Source organism: Ailuropoda melanoleuca, chromosome 8 (assembly GCF_002007445.2).
Source record: "Ailuropoda melanoleuca isolate Jingjing chromosome 8, ASM200744v2, whole genome shotgun sequence".
In the NCBI taxonomy this organism is placed as follows: domain Eukaryota; kingdom Metazoa; phylum Chordata; class Mammalia; order Carnivora; family Ursidae; genus Ailuropoda; species Ailuropoda melanoleuca.
The window spans coordinates 104,913,915-104,936,928 of record NC_048225.1 but is presented as its reverse complement, the minus strand read 5'-3'; the positions used below and the strand labels follow the sequence as shown (position 1 = coordinate 104,936,928).

At 55.9% G+C, this 23,014-nt stretch overlaps 1 protein-coding gene across 1 annotated transcript; it reads left to right on the top strand.

The window, feature by feature from the left end:
• The first annotated feature begins 277 nt into the window (after nucleotides 1-277).
• On the top strand, nucleotides 278-21,982 carry SLC41A1 (solute carrier family 41 member 1). Its single transcript, XM_002928431.4, has 11 exons — nucleotides 278-669; nucleotides 2,384-3,437; nucleotides 11,176-11,283; nucleotides 12,401-12,472; nucleotides 13,121-13,265; nucleotides 13,409-13,555; nucleotides 14,153-14,300; nucleotides 15,130-15,209; nucleotides 15,855-15,989; nucleotides 16,319-16,467; nucleotides 19,853-21,982. The coding sequence occupies exons 2-11, from the start codon at nucleotides 3,063-3,065 to the stop codon at nucleotides 20,036-20,038; spliced, it is 1,545 nt and encodes a 514-aa protein (XP_002928477.1). The 5' UTR covers nucleotides 278-669; nucleotides 2,384-3,062; the 3' UTR covers nucleotides 20,039-21,982.
• The last annotated feature ends 1,032 nt before the right edge of the window (nucleotides 21,983-23,014 follow it).

Below are 23,014 nucleotides of genomic sequence, written 5' to 3'. Positions count from 1 at the left end.
CCTCCGGAGGGGCTGGCCGTGCGCCGCGAGCGCCAGGCAGCGGGAACCTCGGGCCGCCGGCCGCGGTGCCAGGGGACCCGCGAACTCGCGGCACCGTCCGCCGGCCCGCAGCTCCCGTCACTCCTCGCACTTGCGTTTCCCCGGCGCCCCGCCTCCGGGGCACAAAGCGAAGGAAAGGGGCGGGGCAGAGACTGAGCCCTCCCCCTCCCCGGCCCCCTATTGGCTACTGCCGTTGTCCATCCCGAACCTATTTTTGATGGAGGGGGGGTGCCACCCAGTCTGCCCCAGATCACGTTTGCCATTAGCAGCCAACCAGTCGGGCCCAAGTCCGCGGGCAAGAAGCGATTGGGGGCGAGTGAGTTCAGCCCCGCGGTCCCCCGTCCGGGTCCCCCCGCCCGGGCCCGAGGCGGTATATCCTGCCCTCCCCGGCCACCTACCCCTCGTGGAAGCGGAGCGGCGGCCTCGCTGTAACGCAGAGGCGAAATGTAGCGAGCCGGGTGTCGCGGCTGGACGCTCGCCTAGGCCGGGGGTGCGGGGGGGGACACGCCGGGGGCCGAGGAGAACTGCCGAGGAGGAGTGATGAGAAGAGGGGGAACCCTGCACCCCCCGAGACCACGGGTCCCTGCTGCCACTCGCCAGGCGCCCCCCTTCCTCCCAAGCGAGAGGCAGGTCAGTCCTGTTGGGTCTGGGGCGGTGGGTGGCGGAGGGCGGGCGCCCTGGCGCTCAGCGCATTTGCTGAGCCTGAATGCGGGAGGGGCGGGGGAGGCCACCCAGTTACTTCTCCCCCGCCCCCCGGGTTTGCAGATACTAAAACGGGTCTTTTTTGTTCCCGCCTCAGGGCATCCTGGTTCACTTTTGCTTCTTTCATCCGAGGGCCTTAGGCCCGTCCGAAGTCTCTTTACTGGAAGGAGTGGGGCGAGGGGCTGGCTTCTCTTCCTGCGAGCCCCCTTTCAGTTTAGGTGGCCTGCCAGGAAGACAGGAGGAGGAGGGAGGGTCAAGTTCTAGCAGACGCTGCTGGCATTGGGGCAGTGGACTCTCTCCTGCCCTGAGGGCAATTTCTGGATCTCTAGTGAGGGTGTTTGAGGGAACCGCAGGACTGTGTTTGAGGAGATTGGAAAAGGGAATTTGGATGTGTGACTCGAGGCCATAGAAAGAGAAAATAATTCCCATGGGTCAGTTACTGGAGTTTGAATCACCCTTTCCCAAACTGGAGTTGACTAATTGTGTGTGTCTGGAATACTTAAATACTTGTTCATCCTACCTAGGGAAATTCTCTTTAAACTTTTTTTTTCCTTCTAAGAACTATTTTGGTGAAATGAGATAGAGTGGGATCAGGGCCTGGGGATTCCTTAAACAAGAAACGTGGGGACATTGCAGCTAGATGCTTGCGTTTGGGAGCAAGTGCATTTTGGCTTATGNTTTGCTTTTTGTGTTTTTTTTTTTTTTTTTTTTTTTTTTTTTTTTTTTTTTTTTTTTTTTAGTTGCTGCTTTTGTTTTTGTTTTTTAGAATTCCACTATATCCAACTCTCAGTAACCCTGGGGAACAGGGTGAACCTAGGGAACTGAAATGTGCACATAATAACCAATAGTTTTACCCTCTTCCCCCTCAAACTGAGATAACTCTCTTGTGCTATCTGACAAACCCATGGAGCCAAGAGCAGGGGGAGAGAAGTAGACACAGAAGCCTGGATCCCAGTCAGCGTCTGAGCTTTTTGTAACACTGCTGACTCTCAAGGGCAGGAGTGGGTAGGCCTCTGGCTCTTGGCCTTGGTCTGGCAGCCTTGCCCCATTGCCCAGGGAGTCCTCCTTGGTTTTTTTTTTTTCCCCCTCTCAGGGGCTAGGGCGTTTGGGGATCTGGAGACTTTCATTTAATGACCAGATTCTCCCTGTTTATTTGTCTTGCACAGCTGTCTTGTGACTGTAAACAATCACTTTCTACAGTGGAGTCTCCTGTGTGGCAGGGAGCTTGTGACTGAACTTGTAACTGACCCCACTGGGAGACCACACTTAAATAATCCTGGGTTTTTAAATGAGCATTCAAGAAGGGATCTCCCCCAGGACATCCCTGTCCACCCCTGGTCGCTGAGAAGACAATGTCAAGGTGTCCTGTGCCACATCATCCCAATCCCCAGGCCGGCCACATCTCGCTGCTGTTGACCACAGCAGTGATCCCTGTGGGGCGGTGGGCTGCTGGTTGGGAGGACGGCAGGGATAGGGCCTGCTGGGCCCCAGAGGTCACAGGGCAGGAATGGGTAGTTTTAGTGAAAAGGAGGAAATGAGCAAACCTGTTACACGCCTGCCTTGTGGGAAAGTTGTCCCGGTAGGAGCTGTCCTTGGCCATGTCGTAACATTCCCTTTTTTGTCTTCTTCCTTCCCGCATCAGGTGTTTCACGCAGATTCTCGTGACTTGAAGGACCAGGGATTTGGGGCGGGACAAGGTCTTCCCAGGAAGGAAGGAAATCTCTGGAGGAAAGGGGAAGGACGCAGACAGTGCGCTGGGACCAGCAGAGCCCAAGGAGCTGCGGGAAGCTAAAGGAGCTGAAGGAGCCCAGCCAGAGGCGCTGGACGGAGCCACAGCCCTAGGGCAAGGCTGCCTTCTGGAGGATTTGAACTCAGGCTACTTTTCATGAAAGAGGGGCCACTTCAGAGGGTGCCCCAGACTTGGCCGGGCTCTTTTACTCTGGATGCCCCCTGTGCTGAGGATCCTGCTGCTCAGAACCAAAGAAGATAAGAGGCCAGAGAAATTTCCCCCCAGCACCGCGCTGGCCAGCGGAGTCTGGCATCTGCACCCCTAGTGGCTGGCTGCAGGGTCTGGTGGGGAGTTTCTTGCTTCCTTCGAGCTCGCAGCTTCAGTGCTTGATGGGGCTGCCTGTCAGTGAATCAGTGTTCGCAGCGCCTGGTAGGAGTGGAGAACCGTGGGAAGAGGTCCCGCGGTGCCCGAGCCTGGGTTCACCCCAAGACTAAGTGCTTTCCCGACTTAGGGAGAGAGAAAGAAAAAAGAAAAAAAAAAAAAGAGAGAGAGAGAGAAAGGAAAGTTCCCCCTTCCCCGCTCCCTTCCCGTCATGTCCTCTAAGCCAGAGCCGAAGGAAGCCCACCAGCTCAACGGGACTGGCCCTACTCCCTCAACCTGCTCTTCGGATGGCCCCGGGCGAGAGCCCTTGGCTGGGACCTCAGAGTTCCTGGGGCCTGATGGGGCTGGGGTGGAGGTGGTGGTGATCGAGTCCCGGGCCAACGCCAAGGGGGTCCGGGAGGAGGACGCCCTGCTGGAGAACGGGAGCCAGAGCAATGAAAGTGATGACGTCAGCAGCGACCGGGGCCCTGCACCGCCCTCCCCGCTCAAGGAGACCTCCTTTTCCATCGGGCTGCAAGTGCTGTTCCCCTTCCTCCTGGCAGGCTTTGGGACTGTGGCTGCTGGCATGGTGCTGGACATCGTGCAGGTAGGACCTGGGTAGGGCAGTTCTTGACTGTGAGCCCGGGGCTACCTTTTCCTCCTGGGAAACTGACTCTTGGAGCTTTCTCTCCACCTTTCTGTGAGAAGCAGCTGCTGCTTCCTAGAACAGTTTCCCTTTGGATCCCATCCTCGATTTCTTCTTGGTCTAGTTATTTTCTACAGAAGCCTCGAGGAAGCCCAATAGCCCTGAGAAGGTGGTCAGGGCAGCATTGCTTAACAGAGGGAGAATTTGTTCCAGAGCTCAGGCTTGGAGGAGGAGAGAGGGAACGAGGTTGTTGCCTGCCACCCCTCCCTGGCATTCCTCCTGAGCCCAGCTCCGTAGGGGAGACATTTAGATGGGACTCCTCTTTTTGCTTTCTTTTCCCTTCACTTGGGGTTTCAAGGATACCCACAGTAGAAAGCTCAGTTTCGAGTCTCCCCTCCATCCCCCTGCTGGGCAGGAATTTGTTCGGCTGCCAAGAGGGTCTCAAATTAAGTGGGAAGGTTCTTAAAGGCATTCTGTGTTGCTTATCTGCCTGTAACCTTGGCACGATCTCCTTGGGGAACGGGGGTGGGCACATGCTATCTGATGCATGATTTGGGCAGGAAGTAGAGTGGGGGGAGGTTGGCATGGCAAGACCTGAAAGTGCTAATTATGTGGTGTAAATGGGGACAGAATGTAACCAGGCCTGGGCAGAACTCTCTCTCCTCTTCGCTTCTTACCTGTCTTTCATGAATGTGCCCTGGGCAAAGAAGGCTCTTTGTGGGGCTGCTGGGTAGCGTTAAGGATGGGAATTGGCAGCACCTGGAAGCTAGAGCCAGGGATATGCTATGTAACATACTGCAGTTTAGGACTCACCCAGAACCTTCAGGTCCAAGAGATCATTCCAGTCTTATTTCCAGCGAAAAGCTTTTGAAGTGCAGGAAGCCCAGTGGAGTTTCCCCTAAGGCGCTAGGCTTATCAGAGTTAATCATTAGCTGGTATCAAATTCCTGCGAGTGCTGAGCTCTGTCCCAGGTACTTGGAGAAACACAAAGACCAAAGGAGATCTGGCCTTGGCCCCAGGGACCCAGTTTGTCCCTAACCGTGAAATCTCTCAGGGGGGCCATGGAACTCAGCATCCCTTCCCCAGTGGCAAGCCAACCCTACAAAGGAGGCATGCAGTGATGCAGAGCGGCCTGCTGGTGGATGGAGGTCACTCTGCCGGTGTCCCAGGGAACTGAGGGTGGTTGGTTCTGGGTGGTTCCGTCAACGGTGTCCACCTGGACCACTTCGACTTGAGCCCTTAGGAGAAGCCTGTTGCTAATGAGGATGGTGTTTATGTTATGCCAGAGTGCTTCGTACTGCCTTCCCTCTCCCCTAACCTACTGTCTTCAGGGTTGTTCCTCATGGAGATTGGGAAGCCAGGCTGCAGCTGGGAAGACAGGGTTGGGATTCCTCCACCTAGTGGTTGCTTCACCTCCTAGGGCAATGACGGGGGCTAGTGGCAGGAGGAGAAATAAGACTGGGTAGCCTTTCCTATGGCCTTGATTCTCATTCTTAAGAGATTTTGAGTTCTGGTTTGGTACTTACAAAGGAATATAGAACCAGGTTCCAGTTGTTTTATTTTCTGGATACTAGTAACAGTAATGGGGCGCATTTGTTGGGCCCTTCTGGAGGTAGGCCCATGAGGGGGAAACCATGATCATCTCCATTTTGTAAATAGGGAACCTTTGGCTTAGAGGGATTAGCTAATTGTCCCCAGTCATCTTGACTCAGAGCCCACGCCGTTAACCTCTATGGCCTATGCCATGTCCACGGTTCACCAGTTGGTTAAAGACTTAGGGAGCAGTCTGCTGTCTGTGTCTTCCCTCGAAGAACAGGGTGGATCAGAATCTGGAACAATTGGAGTTATATTCTGAAGTGAACAAGAACAAAGGTTCTTAGCAGTTCCCCACTCCCACCCCACTTCCACATACTCCGAGAATTCCAGAGCTGGAAGAGGCTTCTGACATCTTGCCCCACCCCCACCCCGCACCCATGAGCCTGAGACATCGGTAGGGACCTTTGGAGCCTGCCCAACATGCCCACAGAAGGCCAGCAGTTGCCCTCGGTGTGGCACTTATGCTTACCCCAGAGCTAGGGTCCGTTGGATGTGGATGACAATGGCTGGTCTGTCCTTGTCCCCCTCCCCCAGCCTTGCTGCCACAGCTGGCTTGAAGCAGGCCTTGCAGATGGCTACAGTGATATCAGGATAGGAGGAGGGCGCAGAAAGCCCGGGACATGGGACCACAGGGAGATTCTTATTCCACATCCAGGGAAGCAAAGACCGGGGGGAGGGGTGGCTGACATCTCAGATTCAGGAAGAGCAGGATGATTTCTAGGGATTCACACTTGCATTCCCCTTCATAAGCTAAGCTGACCTTCGGTGGGACAGAATCTGGGAGTGCCTAAGAGACCAGGGCCATCTGGAGGAGATAGCTATAGAGAGTCCCCAGAGTCTCAGAGCAGAGGAGCAGAAGTCCGAGTTGGTGCCAATGTCTCCTTGGTCCAAGGCCCCCCATCTTTCCCTCCTACTGCAGAAGACTCAGTCTCCATCTGGAAGGTCATTTCTGTTGCCTCTTATCTGCCCTCCCGCCCAGTCAACGTGCACAGCCAGCCTCTGCAGGGAGATAAGGGGCTGGTGTACTGGCCAAAAGTAGAAAAAGAATAAATGGACTGCCATCTGCTCCACCGTCCCACCGTGGCCGCAAGTTCCTATGATGTTTAGGAAGGAAAGCGGGATTGGGCCCCCGGATGGGACTGGGGGAGGTTGAGTGTGGGCAGGTATGGGTCTGCCACAGGTGCTCTGGGCCCCGCCCCCGAGTCTGGTCCTAGGCTATTGCGGGTTTCTCACTCCCCTTTGCTGTCAGCCTTTGGACGGACAGGGGAAACAGGAGGCGGTGGACCAGCCTTCCCTGGAATTCCCAGCTGTGTTAAGACTGGTCCTTATTTTAACTCACTACTCACTTGCTGGGGATGCCAAGGAAAGGAGACAACCCCTTCGCCCAGATACCTCCTCCCCTGGCTTCTCTGCCCTGCTGTGTATATGGAAGAGTCTACCGAGATGAAAGGGGAGGGGAAAGAATCATTCCTCCCTGGCTGGCCTGCTCCCAGGGCTGCTGGCACTCCATTCCTCGGCGGGACGCTCGGATCCCATCCTCCTTGACCCCGTCCTTTCTCACACTTTGTACAGCCCTGAATACCCAGGCACTGCCCTCTCGTCCTTGGACACCTGGGATGCCTGCAGAGGGGGAAAGCCTCAGACAGGTGATCTGACTCACTCCTCATCCCTCACCCCAAACGGGCAACTCCAGCTCACCTCCTGGGGTCCTCCCCCAGCCTGGGGCTCAGAGCTTACCTCTAGGGATTTTCCTCTTCTTACTGTTCTTGATTCCAGCTCTTCCTGGCTGTGACTTTCCTGCCTGCTTCTACCGTCCTGGAGGGGGAGGGGAGCTCAGGGCAGAATACTCAAAAGCAGGCGGGAGTCAGTATATGGGGCTGGAGGAGGTAAGGGATGGAAGAGGCAAGAGGGCAGAAGAGGCAAGAGGGAAGTATGGGGAAGAGGTACCGGCTGGGCTGCTGAGGTATGAGATTTTTTAGGGTGATTGCTTTGAACCAGGATTATTTTGGGGTGTGGGGGCAGCTGTCTCATTTCTCAGCCCCGGATAGCAGAGCCCAGTGAGCCCCCAACCCCACCCCCTGTCAAGGACGGAGAAAGACAGGGAAGAGGAGCTGCGTTTCTGAAAAGCAGTGCTGTGTGTGGACACCCCTCCCCCTGCCAAGTGGGGCAGCTCTTCCTGGAACATGGCCTGTTCTGTCCCCAGCGAGCAGGAAGGCGTGGGTGCGCGCTTGGCTGACAGGTTGGACTTCAGGGGCAGGCAGGCACTCCCAGCCAGGGTGAACAGGATGGGCCTGAATTAGGCCAAAGGAAGAAAGAGAGACACTCACTGTCTGCCCCTGCCACCTTCTACCCGCCCAACTCGGGGCTGCCCTGCCCCCTAAGCTGGTTCCACCTCCCGGGCCTCTGGGGGCCCTGTCCTCCCAGAGCCGTGTGTGTGCGTGTATGTGTGTGTGCGTGTGTGTGTGTATGTGTATGTGTCTCCACCCTGCCCCCCCTCCCCCAGCCTGAGCTGCCTCTTTGAGAAGGTTCTGTGGGTGAAGAAAGTATGTGTGTAGGAATTGGCTACTCTGACCCAGGCTCCAGCTCAGGGTTTTGCTGGGCTGGTGGTCAGGTGGTGTGAGATCCCAGGCTGCCTTCTGTGTGGGCTGGGAAGACTTCTGCACAGGGGCTGGTATTGTGGCGGCTTCTTCTCCTCGCCTGTCTGTCCTTCAGCTCATCACTACTGAAACCCTATACCTTCTAGGTCCTGCTTGCGTGTGTGCTGGGAGACCGAGGGCTTTGGGAGTGTGATGGGGGCAGCCAGAGGGGCTTAGCTGCGCTTCCTACATTTTTTTCTTAAATAATCACAAAGACAAACAATGTTCCTCACAAACAATTTAGACCGTATTCCATGCACACCCTTAACGTATTTCTTTCCAGGCTCCTTTATTCCGCCAGCCCATATACATTACATATGCCTGGCGGGAGGGCCAAGCTCCGCACACAGATGAAAGCTTGGAAGCTGGGAGGGCCGGATGGTCTGCGGTGAGGAGGGGATATGAGGCTGTGCTCTGAGAGAAGCTTCGAAAGTCGAAAGTCGCCAGTCAGCCACCCTCGTGAGGGGAGGGGAGCGGAGGGGAATTCTTCCCCTCTCTGGAGCTGTTTGTCCAGTTTAGGTGAGAAAGGATGACCCAAAGCCCAGTGTGGCCAGGCCTGCAGAGAACTAGAACCCCAGTCGTAGGCACCAGCCTACTAGCTCACTGGGGCTGCCTTCTCTTGGGGACCCCGGGAGTGAGAAGGGATTTGCATCCCTCCAGCGTTTGCAAGGGGCTGGCTTTTCCTGCGGGCACCTCCAAGCTCAGCAACTGTTGCTGGGGGACAGGGAGCAGGGCAGGGGGATTCTTTCCCATCTTTAGTCTTAGAGAGGGGCTCCCCTAAAGAGAGTCCTAGGCCCTCCACCTGTGAGGGCCCAGACCAGGAGCTCAGGCAAGCTTATGCTCTAGCCCTAAGGAGATCTGACCTTCCCCCAGGGTCCTGGTAAACTTCTCCCCACCACACATGCACACACACCCACAAAACGCATTCTGACAGGAATAGGCCTTACCTTATAGGCCTTCCTGGTGTCCAGCCTCCCCAGGTCTGTGGCCCTAGCCCCAGCCCCCTCTGATACTCCTTACTCATCTCTATTATGATTATGATTATTATTGTTGTTGTTGAAAAAAAAAACAAAACAAAGTTTATCACCTTACCCAATTTTAAATGTACAGCTCAGTAGTGTTAAGTATATTCACATTGTTGTGAAACAGATCTCCGGAACTTTTCATCTTGCAAAACTGAGACTCGGAATGCTAAATCCCCTTCCAGCCCCTGGCAACTGACCAATCTACTTTTTATTTCTGTGAATTCAATGACTTTAGATGCCTTATATAAGTGGAATCATACAGTATTGGTCTTCTTGTGACTGGCTTCTTTCACTTTAGTATAAGGTCGTTAAGGTTTATCCATGTTGTAGCACAGGTCAGAATACCCTTCCTTTTGAAGGGTGACTACTATTCCATCGGACGCATGTCCCACGTTTTGCGTCTCCATGCATCCGTCATGGACACCTCGGTTGTGCATACCTCTCAGCTATTGTGAATAATGCTGTTGGGAATGTGGCTGAGCAAATACCTCTTAAAGACTCTGCCCTCACTTCTTTGGGATATATAGCCAGCAGTGAGATTGCTGGATCATATGGTAGTTCTATGTTTAATTTGGGGGGCCCCTCGCTATGGTCTTCCGTAGACGGTGCTGCATTCCCCGTCTCACCAGCAGTACAAGCGTTCTGGTTTCTCCACACCCTTGCTGACACTTGTTACTTTCTGGGTATCTTTTTTTTTTTTAAGATTTTTATTTATTTATTTGACAGAGAGAGAGACAGCGAGACAGGGAACACAAGCAGGGGGAGTGGGAGAGGGAGAAGCAGGCTTCTCGCTGAGCAGGGAGCCCGATGCGGGGCTCGATCCCAGGACCCTGGGATCATGACCTGAGCCGAAGGCGGATGCTTCACGACTGAGCCACGCAGGCGCCCCACTTTCTGGAGTATCTTTGTAGTAGCCATCCTGATGGGTATAAGGGGATATATCTCATTGTGGGTTTAATTTGTAGCCGTCCTCCTTCTTAACTATGGGGTGTCAATGCTGGAACTGCCTTTAGGGACCCTCCAACGTGGCTCCTGAATTGTACATTTTACAGTTGGGAGCTTGAGGCCCTCGTAGTGTGTCTGAGGTCCCCTGGGGACCCTCTGATGTGGCCCCTGGATTGTACATTTTACAGTCAGGAGCTTGAGGCCCTCGTAGTATGTCTGAAGTCCCCACGCTGGTCTGTGGGGGAGGATGCTGGGGAGGTAGCATGAGGCCCATCCCCATGGCCTCTGTAGGAGACCCAAGGCTCTCAGTCCGGTGTTCTCCCACCTACAGTGCTCTGCCTCCTGGCCATGACCCCCCCATCAACCTCCATGCGCCCGCCTGGCCGCCTGCCCCCTCCTCCCTCTCCAAACCCAAAGGTGTTCCCTCCCTGAAACAAATAAAAAACAAATAAAGGAGCCCATGTGGCAGTCGGCACCAGGCAGGGAGACGCGATCCCAGGCCTTTTTGCAAGTCTCCAGTTTCACTTGCAGTTCAAGTAGCTTTCGAACAGCCAGTCCCAGCTCCTTGGTTTTTCCCCCTTAGCACAGACAAGCACAGTGCCCTCTGAAGCTCGTTTTCCTCATTCACAGAATAGGGATAAAAACAGCCCATACCTGAGGGGACTGTAGATCGGCTGGAATGAGAATGTGTAGCATGCTTGGCCTGGCGCAAGTCGGCACTGAACAGCCCTTGGCTGAAGGAGCTGCCAGGAAAGCCAGGCCTGATAGGCCCGGGACTAGAACCCATGGCTCCTGACTCCTAGTCCAGTGCTCTTCCCGCAGGGGTACACTCGCCTTTCCTGACCGAGAGCTTGGGGGCGGTATGCGGGCTGAGGGACTGAGGGGGAGGCGTGAAAAGCCTCTTGCAGACCAGCACGCAGAGGTTGGGGGGCCCTGGTGTTAGTTCAGAGCCTATTGAAGAAGACAGTTGCTGTGGCTGAGGCCCAAAGGCCTTGGACACAGAAACCAAACAAACGCTAATCTCCTCGGCCCCAGCCCCATGGAGCCCAGCTCTCAACAGCTGAGACAACACCACCCAAGGTTGAGGCCACGGAGAAACTGGGCTGAAGGCAAAGAGGTTGGGGATTGCTATTTGAGGGAGGATCACGAAGGAGTTCTGGGGTGTAAGCCAGCCTGTGGTGACAGCCGTGTGGGCCCTCCCCTTCTGTCCCTCGGCTCCAGAAAGCAGGCAGAGGGAGTGGAGCCAGGCTGGGGTCTCCTGCCTAGAAGAGCCCCTCCATGTCTCCCCATTTCTGGGTGGCAGGAAGGGGAGGGGCTGTGTTGTTGGAGCACCGTGGTCTTGGTTTGGGTCCAGGGTTCTTGGAGGAAAGGCGGCCGGCGTGCTCACGCCCTGCAGATTCCGTTTCCTCCTCAAGCCCCTGATCCCAGACTATCTGTTCAACTTGATGCCAGCCATTTGGGGCACTGAAATTCCTGGGTTCTGTTTTCACCTTGTAGCACTGGGAAGTCTTCCAGAAGGTGACAGAGGTCTTCATCCTGGTGCCTGCGCTGCTGGGGCTTAAGGGGAACCTGGAAATGACCCTGGCGTCGAGGCTGTCCACTGCAGTAAGTGTCCTGGCGGGGAAACATGGGGCACCCAGCAGACTCGGGCCAGCACAGAGCCAGACTGAGAGCTCACCGCAGGCCTTTCCCAAGCACCCAGGCCTGGAGTGTGAGGCTGCGGTGGGAAGGTGTAGGGAGATCCCAGCCTGGGTGTCCTGCTCCCGGACAAGGGCTCCCTGCCCAGAGTGGTTCCCAGGCTCGGTTTCTGGATGTCCCAGCCATGCCTGGACTCTTGCCTCACCCCCTGCTCTGCAACCCGCCTCGTGACTGTTTGTGCAGCTTTGACAGGCGAGCATCATGCTGGTCCTTCCACCTGCACAGATGGGGGCCTCCTCTGATCTCCAGCCCTACTCCGCAGCTGGGCAGGAGCAGAGCCAGGCCCTCCCAGCCTCCCACGCATCCCCTTCCCTTTCCCTCACAGCAGCTTGCTCATCATTAAGAGAAGAGACAGAGAGGGGGCTGCTTATCCCTCCCCCTGCCCACAGCCCCGTAGATCGGCCACAAGGGTTCAGAGACTGAACTGCACACGGGGCCATGGGGTGGGAGGTGGGAAGCAATAAAACTCAGGAGGCCAGGGGACCCGGGTGGCAGGGATGGCCCGCATGGCTACACGTCTAGAGAAGGCAGCAGAGAGAGTGGCAGCCAGTCCAGCCCACCCCACCTGGCCTGACTTCTGGCCTCCTCCCATGCCACCTCGTTCTTCCCAAACCCTTTTGCAGCCTCAGTCCCGCACCAGCAGCTGACCTTTCCTGCCCAAGGGCAAGCTGACTTCAGAGCTGGGGATCGGGTCCTTTTGACCCATGCGGGAAGGGGCTTCCCAGATGAGCAGTGCACAGGACGGAATCTGCCTCTGCTCGGCAGCTGTCCTGAGAAGAAGAGAAGAGAGGGGGCTGCCTTGGGAGCCCCCTTTCCGCCCCCACCCAGCTACAGGAGTTCAGGCTCTTTAGCTCCTTCCTTCTCCTGGCCTCCTTGAGGCTGCTCCACTTTCCCTGGGGGTTATGCCCTGGTCCCAGCATCTTAGAGCCCATGCACTGCCTCCTGGTCCACGCAGGGTCCTAACAGACAGAGCTGCAGGCCTTTTCCAGCCTGGAGCTCCAGCCCCTTGCCCTCCCTCTCCCAGGCCAACATCGGGCACATGGACACGCCCAAGGAACTCTGGCGGATGATCACTGGGAACATGGCCCTCATCCAGGTAAGAAAGCAGAGACTAGGGAGGGTGGGCTAAGCTTCCCCCTTAGTCAGGAATCTGAAAGACTGAGTTCAGCTCCAGCCAGCTTGTGAGCAAGGCGCCAGCATCCCGCTGAGCTGGCCTCTCCCGAAGCAGCTCGAGGAGGTAACCAAGTTTCCCAGGCAAGCAGCCAAGACAGGGAAGGCCCCCAGCAGGTCCCGTGTCAGTTCTCTACTCGCAGGGGTCCACTGGGCTCAAGTTCCCGCAAAGCAGACTCAGAATGCTGGACTGTCCTCGATCAGTGTTGTCCCATCTCCGTGTGAGGTGACACAGGGTCCAGACTGGGCGTCTTCCCCCTTGAGTCCCAGGCCTTGTCTCCTGACTGAGGGCTCAGGCTCTGCGGATTCTCACCCCAGTCCCCAGAGGGGATGACTGGCTCCTTCAGCCAGTAACATGTCCTGGGTTCCTGCGGGGTGCACTGCCCAGGATGAGTGTCTGGTGTGAAACTAAATAAATAAAGACATCATTCCAGCCTGAGAGGATTGCACAGTCCAGCCCAGCCTGCCTCCTGGGGCTGCTAAGAGTCAGGAAGAGGGCTGGCCAAGCGCTGGGGCGACCCGTGCTAGGAAAGCCCCTGCCCCCAGGCTCTCTGAGTTACCACTCCCGCATCAGGTGCAGGCCACGGTTGTGGGCTTCCTGGCGTCCATCGCAGCCGTGGTCTTTGGCTGGATCCCTGACGGCCACTTCAGTATCCCGCACGCATTCCTGCTCTGTGCCAGCAGCGTGGCCACGGCCTTCATCGCCTCCCTGGTACTGGGTAAGGAAGGAAGGGAGGGGCAAGGAAGTAGGGAGGGCTGCCCCAGAGGTGTCAGCTGGGCCTGGCACCTCCAGTCTCTCCTTTCGTTTGTTGATACCCCTCTATCTGTTCTCCCCTGCCCGGCCCCTCTGCTTCCTCCCCAGGTATGATCATGATCGGAGTCATCATTGGCTCTCGAAAGATTGGAATCAACCCAGACAACGTGGCCACGCCCATTGCCGCCAGCCTGGGTGACCTCATCACCTTGGCACTGCTCTCAGGCATCAGCTGGGGACTCTACCTGGAGCGGGGTGAGGCTGAGGCCACTGAGGGCGTGACCAGGGTGGACCCCCGGGTGGGACTGGGAGAGAGGGCAGTGGGTTTGCAAATGTGTAAGGATTTCCTCTATGTTCTTAACCATCTGGTTGGAGCACAATGTTGTACTACCCACCCCCCACCCACACCCCCAGCTAGGAGGCGTGAGGCTAAGTACTCTTCAAAGTCACGCAGGCAGCAGAGGCACAGGGGAAAGTATCTGAGAAATATATTCCTGCCTAGTCCTGCAGACTCCTACTTGCCTTGGAGGAGTAAAGGGGAAAGGCTGAAGGAGAGAAGCCTGGGATCTGCTCACAGCATGGAGAAGGGGAGGGGAGACAGTGATTTCTGGGGCTCCAAGCAAGGACACATTAGTCTCTGCCGCTAATTAGCCCCAGGCCTGGGGAGCTCTCTGCTTGGTTTCCTCATCTACCTGGACAAGGCTGGCTCTCCCTTTCTGCTGGGCTTGCAGTGAGGGTCAATGAGGTCATGTGTTTCCAGGCACCTAGAATGGCGTTGGCGGGCCGAGCCACAGGCAGCCTGAGCAGGGAGCCGCAGTGCTCACCTCCCTACCCCGTCTCTGCCTCTCTCAGATGACTGGCAATACATCTACCCCCTGGTGTGTGCCTTCTTCGTGGCCCTGCTGCCTGTCTGGGTGGTGCTGGCCCGGCGGAGCCCAGCCACAAGGGAGGTGTTGTACTCGGGCTGGGAGCCTGTCATCATTGCCATGGCCATCAGCAGGTAGGCCCCGGCCCTCAGGACACACCCTCGCCCCCCTCTCACCCCGCTGCAGACTGCCTATTGAGCCCTAGAGAGAGGAAATGTGGTACAGAGCCTAGAAAGCTCCATGCCCTTCTGTTATATGTGACAGAAACCACCTGACGCAGGTTTCCTTGAAAAGCAGAATGCGCTGGATTAGGGCACTAGAAAGGCAGCTGGATTCAGGGGCATCGGTGACAGCATTGGGGCTCTGGTGTTCTGTATCTCTCAGCTCTGCTTTTCCCCGTGGTGGCCTGTGGCTCCAAGTCCCTACTAATTCCGGTAGGAAGAAGTCTCTCCGCAGTTCCACAAGGTTCCACCAGAGAGTTTCCCTGGCTGTCATCCAGTCACATGGCTGTCCCTGACTCACTGCGGCCTAAGGGGTGTGATGCTCTGGTTGGATGGGGCTGGGGCCTGGTCACCCTTGCAGCAATGTCGCCTGAACCGTAGTGACTGAGTTTGAGAGAGGTAGTTCCTGAGGAAGAGCCAGTGCTGTGACCACAGGGGGAAATAAATACCGAGGGGGCAGAGCAATAGCGGCTCTCCCTGGGCTCCTCTAGCCAGCCCAGGGGCAGGTCCAGGAGGCGGGGGCCTGACCCCACGCCACCAGTTTGCTCTGGGGGGGCGCTGTGCCAAGTCTGAATGTTATAAGCAGCAACCGGTTCTGGCAAAGGAGGCAAGGACTAAGAGACAAGGGACCTCTGGGAGCCCCTTGCCCCCCAAGGCCAGATGGGCCTGTAGCCCCTGGAACTGAAATACTGAAATACAGCCTGTCGGTGATCTTTGTGTCACGTTGTCTTTGTCTGTGTAGTGTGGGAGGCCTCATCTTGGACAAGACTGTCTCCGACCCCAACTTTGCAGGGATGGCTGTCTTCACGCCTGTGATTAACGGTGAGGGCTTGGCATCAGCTGCCAGGGGAAAGGAGAGGGGCAGGAGAAGAGGACGTGGGGGCCTTTGTATCAGTCAGGACTCCGGCAGCAAGAGCATCCGGCTCAGACAGTTCAGTCTTGAACCAAGGGGCTGCTCACAGAGCGAGGAGGCGGGGAGGGATCCAGAGATGAGCAAAACCGGAAGCCCTCATCCACCAGGGTCAAGGGGAGAAAATAATGTTATAGGAGCCTAGAGAGAACACTTCTCTGCCCCCAACAGGGGTAAGCCACTGCCAAAAAGAGAGGGATAAGGAAAAAAAAAACACCTGAGCTCTCCTTCCACCCTCTGAGTGTGTCCTGTTGGCTCCTGTGGAACAGACCCAATGAGAAGCGGCCAGCAAGGGAGCTGGGTGACATGGTCTGTAGGTCAGCCGCTCAGAGCTCAAGGAAGGCTGAGCAGAGCAGGGAAGAGGTCGGGGGTGGGAGGGCAGATGACAACAAGCACGGTGCCTAGGAGAGGCACCAGAGTCCAGAGCTCAAACCTGACACTTGAACTTGGTTCCTGGATCCAGCACCAGGGGCACCAGTCCTGGGGACTGGTGAATGTGTCAGGCCCTCCCCACTCCTCACTCCACACGCCGTCTCGGCGCTTCTGTCTCTCCGCAGGTGTTGGGGGCAATCTAGTGGCAGTGCAGGCCAGCCGCATCTCCACCTTCCTGCACATGAACGGGATGCCAGGGGAGAACTCTGAGCAAGCCCCTCGCCGCTGCCCCAGTCCTTGTACCACCTTCTTCAGTCCTGGTAATGGCAGAGTCCCAGCCTCCTGATCCTTTCCAGCCCTGGAGGGAGGGGGCCAACAATGAGGGAACTCTCTTCAGAAACAGCTGGGTCCTGGCTAGGCAGCTTCTCCCTCTCCGCTGGGCCGCACCAGCTATCTAGACAGCAGATCCCAGGCAGGAAGACTGTCCTTTCTGGGGATGCCATGGGGACGGGGGACCTTGGAGTGGAAAGGTAGAGACCATCAGCCGCCCGCCGTCCTGGACTGTAGTGGGGCACCACCGGCCTAAAAGGCCTTCTGGGGCCAGGGCTCCTCTTCCTCACTCCTGCCCCCCTCTGTCCCCTGGTCCCAGATGTGAATTCTCGCTCGGCCCGAGTCCTCTTCCTGCTTGTGGCTCCAGGACACCTGGTGTTCCTCTATACCATCAGCTGTATGCAGGGCGGGCACACCACGCTCACACTCATCTTCATCGTCTTCTACATGACAGCCGCGCTGCTCCAGGTACGGAAGGGCAGGGGCTTGGGGAGGGCCTGCCGCAGGTACGGACGGGCAGGGGCTCAGGGAGGGCCTGCCCCAGGTACGGACGGGCAGGGGCTCGGGGAGGGTCTGCCGCAGGTACGGACGGGCAGGGGCTCGGGGAGGGCCTGCCGCAGGTACGGACGGGCAGGGGCTCGGGGAGGGCCTGCTCCAGGTATGGATGGGCAGGGGCTCGGGGAGGGCCTGCCGCATGCTCTGCCACCCCTTCCTCTGGGACTGGGTGGCCAAGAAGCACCAGACAGGGGCTCCAGAGAACAGTCCATGATTCCAGCAGAGTCACTAACATGCTGTGTGACGCTGGCCCAGTCGCTTTACTCCTCTGAGCCTCCGAGATACATTCGCCCATTGAGAGAAATGGCCCTGAGGTGGTGGTTTGTAGGCTGGTTGTAGGGTGCTGAGCAGGCGGGCCTGGGGTACCATCCCCGCTGGCCTGGCCACAGAGCTCCTCTCAGCTGCTTTGCATGCTGGGGCTTCCTTAGAAGATGTCATTTGAATGAAGGGTTTCGCAGATTGAAAAAGTGTCGAAACCACCACACTAGGTCCCCTGGACGATCCTGTCCAGCCTTGCCATTCTCGGATACAACACGCTCTCTCCCTTGTAGTGGTGGCCCGTGTTTTTTTTCAACTTCTTATTTTGGAGGAATTATATTCACAAGAAGTTGCAAAAAATATGTACACAGAGGCCCCATGTACTCTTCAGCCAGTTTCCCCCACTGCTAACGTCTCACACAACGCAGTACAATCACCAAACCAGCCAGTCAGCATCGGAACAATCCATGGGGCTTACTCCGATTACACCGGCTTTATACACACCCGTGTGTGTGTGTGTGTGTGTGTGTGTGTGTGTGTGTGTGTGTTTAATTCTGTGCGGTTCTGTCCCCTGTGTCGATCCGTCCATCCAGCACCACCGTCAAGACAGAACTGTTCCCCCATCACAAGCCCCCCTCACGCGCTCCCCTTGGAGCCCCACTCGCCCTAGTAGACATTGTCAATTTTCGTAGACTTGACTTTTGAGTGGTAGTAACAGTCCCATCATTCAAAACTTTTTAAAGATTCACAGCGAAAGCTCTTCTTTCCCACCCTCTTTCTGCCACCCAGCACCTTCCTCCCGGCCGCCCATGTAGTCCATTCCTTGTATATCCTTCAAGCTGCTTCTATATTTATACAAGCAAACGTATAATTTTTCTTGTTTCCCTCCCTTTTTTCTACACATATGTAGCGTACTCTAGTACTGTCCACACCCTGTGTTTTCACAGCACCGTTTATCTCAGAGTTCATTCCACATCAACACACAGAGAAGAGCACCCTGATTTGTTACGGCTGCATTCTTCTATCCTATACATGTACAGAATTACATTCAACTAGGCCCCTCTGGGTGACCGCTCGTCCTCCAGCCCCTCACCCCAAACCTTAGTCTGTGTGTTGGGACAGCGTAGTGAAGGCTGGGCTGAGAACCTTCCATATGCTCTTGCCCTACAGCCACACTCCCCTGCAAGTTGGAGTTAAGTGCACTCGGTGGGGGAAGCGGGGCAAGGATGCCAAGGGCCTGCGGCTGGGGCTTAGCCCTGGGCTCCCACTCTCACCTTTGCGGCCTTCTCTAGGCCTGTGGAGGGCCAGAGCAGGGCACTGAGCCCCCTGGAGAGGGTCTTCCTGATCGCTTTGCTCCCTCCGCTCAGCCATGTGTCCCTGGAACGAGGCTGGAATGAGGGGACAGCTGCTGCCATGCGCTTCCTGGGGCATGTCCCGAAGTCCTCCTGGGCACACTATTTGGGACTCTCTTGCAGCTGCTGGAAAGGGCGCAAAGTGATGGGGGCCTGGCTCTCACGCAGGCCAGGGGCAGGCCACGGGAGCACCAGGCAGCTGCGTGCAAGGCAAGGGGCAGCATGAAGGGTGCTGGAGCCATGACCTCTGGTGGCCTCGGAGGGAAGACAGGAGAACAACCAAGTTGGCCTAAAATTAGCTATCACTTCTGGCTTCAGGATCCCCCAAGGTCTCCATTTCCTGCACCTGAGCCCCTTAGGGCAGAATTTACATACCACAGTTTTTGCAAAGTACAGTCAAGAGTAAAACCCACCTCCCAAATGACTGTGTTGGAGATTTACCGGTAGAAAGCATTTCATTCTCACACAGATGCGGTCATTTAGGGAGCCCAGGTGTCGGAGTGGTGCTGAGTGTAGAGAAGATGCAGGCCTGCCTGCTCTCCCCTGGTTTTCCAGATCAAGTGCTTTGCCAACTTCAAAGTGTATGTGAGTCTTGCTAAAGTGCAGACTCTGATTTAAGAGATCGAGAACGGGCCTTGAGCTTCTGCATTTCCTTTTTTTTTTTTTTTTAGGACTTCATTCATTTATTTGAGAGAAAGAGAGACACCGAGAAAGAGCATGAGCATGAGCTGGGGAGGGGCAGAGGCAGAGGGAGAAGCAGACTCCCCGCCGAGCAGGGAGCCCGACATGGGGCTGGATCTCAGGACCCCGGGATCATGAGCTGAGCCGGAGGCAGAGGTCCAACTGACCAAGCCACCCAGGAGCCCTGAGATTCTGCATTTCTAACGAGCTTCCAGCTGTTGTTGGTGCCACTGGTCCTGGGCCCACTAGCAAAGGTCTAATGGGGATCGTTCTTGATCAGTAGACATGGAAGGGAAGCGAGGGCACAGATAAATCCAAGCAGCAGATACCCCACAATGTCTTTTGAGTTGATATGCACTCTCTGCTCTATATTCAGCTGACTTACTCGTAATTCTATTTTGCCAGGGCTCACGTTAAACGAGGCTTGCATTGTCTGGGCCCACAACAGCAGAATGGGGGGGGTCAGGAGGAAGCTAGCTTGGGATAATCAACTGTTAGTCAGGCAGCTGTGCCGGTAGCAGCCTCAAACACTGTCCTTATTCCGCTCGGCTCCACGGAGAAATCCCTGTTTGAAAAGCAAGCTCCAGGCCCCAGCCCCCTGCCAGGCTCCCGGAGAGGCCGACGTGGTGGGCACTGGAGTGACCCAAGAATAGGATGACCCAGAATTCGAGGCAAGAGGGCTGACGTGCTGCAATAAGCAGGACTTAGATGAGGAAGTCCCCTGTTTCATCAGTTCGGGAGCAGAATGTCATGCCGATGGGGGGAGGTCCAGGCAGTAGAAGCATCTTCCTCCACGAAGAGCTCTCAGGGCGCTGATTGGCTGCCCCAGGCGGTGACTGCACGGTTGATGAGCGTAAAGGGGTGGCTGGGGTGGCGAGATGAACTATCCCCGCAAGTGGACTGTGGCTCGCCAAGGCCGGGGATGCAGTGAATTGCTCTACCGTGTGGCCTCTGGCTCCCCCTGGAGAGAGGCGATGGCTATAGGCCGGGCCCTTCTGTCTCCCCAGGTGCTGATTCTCCTATACATCGCAGACTGGATGGTGCACTGGATGTGGGGCCGGGGCCTGGACCCGGACAACTTCTCCATCCCGTACTTGACAGCTCTGGGGGATCTGCTTGGCACTGGGCTCCTAGCCCTCAGCTTCCATGTCCTCTGGCTCATTGGGGACCGAGACACAGATGTCGGGGACTAGCCTGGTCACTCAGCCTTGCCCCCCACCCCCTGCACTTTCTGTTCGAATTTTTTCTTTTGTTCCCCTTCCCCCACCCCACTCCACACTCCCACCTCTTTCTAGGACTTCGCTTTGATACCGAATTCTCATTATTTTCAATGGGAATTTTTATACATTGAGCCAAGTTTGTATAGCAAGAATTCCGACAGGACAGATGGACTGAGATAAGCAGTACAAGTAGATTTTTGAGACAATCACCAAGTGCAATTTCATGGTAGGTGCCTCCAGGTGAGGTGGGTTGGGGCAGGGGTTCCATCTGGGATCTGGGGACATTGGTTAACTTCAGCAAACTCAGTCATGGCCCTAATGAGAAACCCTTTGTGATTGGGCTCTGGTTTTTTCTGTTTGTTTCTGTTTTCTCTCTTCTTTTTTTTTTTCCTTTTTGATTGAACAGAGAGATAAATATCATTCCCCCCCTCCACCATCCCCTTAAAACACACACACTCTTTTTCTAGAAATGGACCAACTTCAAAGCTCTAGTAAGGAGAGATAGTTGCTCCTGGCCCCTTGGAACCCTAGCCCTATCCTCGGTCCTCTGTCCCGAAAAGAGTGAGGTGGACTAACCATTCAAACTATACACATACCCCTGACCCAGTCGCCTGATAAACACCACCAACCCTGCCCTTTGATCTTTTTCCCATTGATCGTCACATCCAGGAAGAAATGAGCAGCGGCCTGGTCTCTCTGTGGACCCATGTCCACCAACAGGTTTACCAAGATCTACATCCTCCCTGGGCCCAGAGGACCGATTGTTTATCTCTGTTCAATCTTCAGGTCTCCTTGTCTCTCAACACTACCTTTCCCAGAGCTTGGCGGGTTGGGTTCCGAGATGAGGGACAGGGAGCGAGTACGTGGAGCATGGTTGGGAGGCGGAGGGCAACCAGGGGCGTTTCACTGCTGCCGAGGACATTTCCTGTGGTCACCTTAGCCTCCGTCACTTCCTGAGATTGCTCCTGCCGTCACGCTGTGGAGGTCAGGGTTCCTCTGTCTCGGCTTCTGCCCTCATCCATCATGCCCTCCTTCACCCATTCAGCAAATACACAGCGTCCCCAAGAGGAGCTCTTGCGGGCCTGGTGTGAAGCTTCCGCCGAACGGTAGTGACTGGGTACCCACCATGTGGCAGGTACCGTGCCAATGGTCAGGGAGACAGCCCTCAGCTCGCCTCGTTCCCCAGATACAAAGGCCTTGTGCCCCTTGCCATCTGACGGAGTGAGTGTCCTTGCTAGAACTGTTCGTGTCTGGGTCATCAGGCCGGGTTCTGCCCCTCGATGATCTCACCTCTGTGCCGTGCCGACCCCAGCGAGAGCCCCCAGCCCTCTCACTCCACCAGCAGCCCGTGTCCCTGAACTACCCTTCCTCACCTTCCCTCCACCTCTCCTCACCAGCCACCCAAAAGAGGATTCAGACCCGGTAGGCTGGACATCACGGGCTGCTGCTGCTCTTCTCTGCCCCGTACAAGCTTTGGGAAACACTGGAGCCCCTGCATCCGCCCCACCCGTTGCTCTGATCAGATCGGAAATCTGTCCACACTCGAGTGTGTGCAAATCTGCACGTTCGGATGCAGGTTTTCTCCTAGCCTCTCCATCCATGGCCTCCCCATCGGCCCTCCTCTCTGTAGCAGAAAGGACCCACCTCCAGGGGCAAGCTAGGCAGTGACCCTGGCTCCTCCCGACCCCATGCCTCCTCCTGAGAACTTGGCCGGTACCTCCAGAGACTGTCTTTCCTTTCCCTCCATTTCCACCCACGCCACCTTCTGGAGTCTTCAAATTGGAAGGAATCGTAGAGGCTATATAGCTGAGGCTGGGGCTGGCAGAGCTCATTAACACCAGCCCAGGCTTGTTTCCATGCTTCCCTCAGGCCCTCTTTTGGCCTGCCCGCCACCTCTGAACACATCTGCACACACACTGTTCTTGTACAGGCACCAAAACCAGCTCCTCCACCGCTGAGGCTGTGCCCCTGTGTTCTCCTGTCACCCCTGCCCCAGTCTCTCACCTCTTCCTCGTCTCTGGAGTTCAGCCAGGCCACCCTGGAGACCCTGGAGCCTCCTCCTTTGCCGAAAAAGCAGAAAGGTGGGCATGCCCCAAGCCCCGAGTGCGTGCGCAGAGGGAGGACCACAGGGTGTGCGGGAAAGAAAAAGAAGTGGACTTTTGTGGAAGATTCTTTTCTTCTCCCCTGATTGCACAAACTGCATGTACTTTGGGCCTGGCTGCAAGGAGCAGCGTTGGTTTACTCTTGTACCCTTCAAAAGTTACAGAACTGTGTCTTAAGAGAATTATTTATAGTTACTATAACTGAATTGACAAATGTCAACGTAACTGATAAATTATATTTGGTAAAATAAAGAGAACGTTTATTTAGGTGGTTGGTGGTTCCTGTGTGTCTCACCTGAAAGCAACCTCAGTGGTTCTGCACCCCCTCTGGAGTCCCCCCCCTCTGGAAAGGGGCCAGAGCATGACCAGAAACAAAACAGCTCTTAAAGACAGAGATGTGTGATTTAAAAAAAAACAAAACTAATAACAACACACATCAGTCATTTATTGAGAAACAATGAGTGGTGCTCTGGGACACAGACCAGAAGCCAGTGCAGGGTCCTTGCTTTCCGCACACTGAGCCCGCTCCAGTCGGGGTACCATGCTGAGGGGCACAAGCATCTGTGGGGTAAGATTCCTTCCCTGCAGAGGCTTGCCCTCTGGTTGGGTCAAAATTAGAACAGCTCTGATTTATTGAGTACTTGCAACCTGCCTTCCCTGTGCTCAGCCCTGTAAGGCCCTGGAAATGTACAGTGGACTACAAAAAGTTTGCCATCAGACCAGCCCGGGGTTCCGATCCCAGATCTTCCGCTTGCGATGTTAGGGAATCCTGTACCCTCTCTGAGCCCTGCTTTCCTTCTCTGCACTAACACCTCTTTCCTACAATTGCTAGGAGACGTCAGTGAGG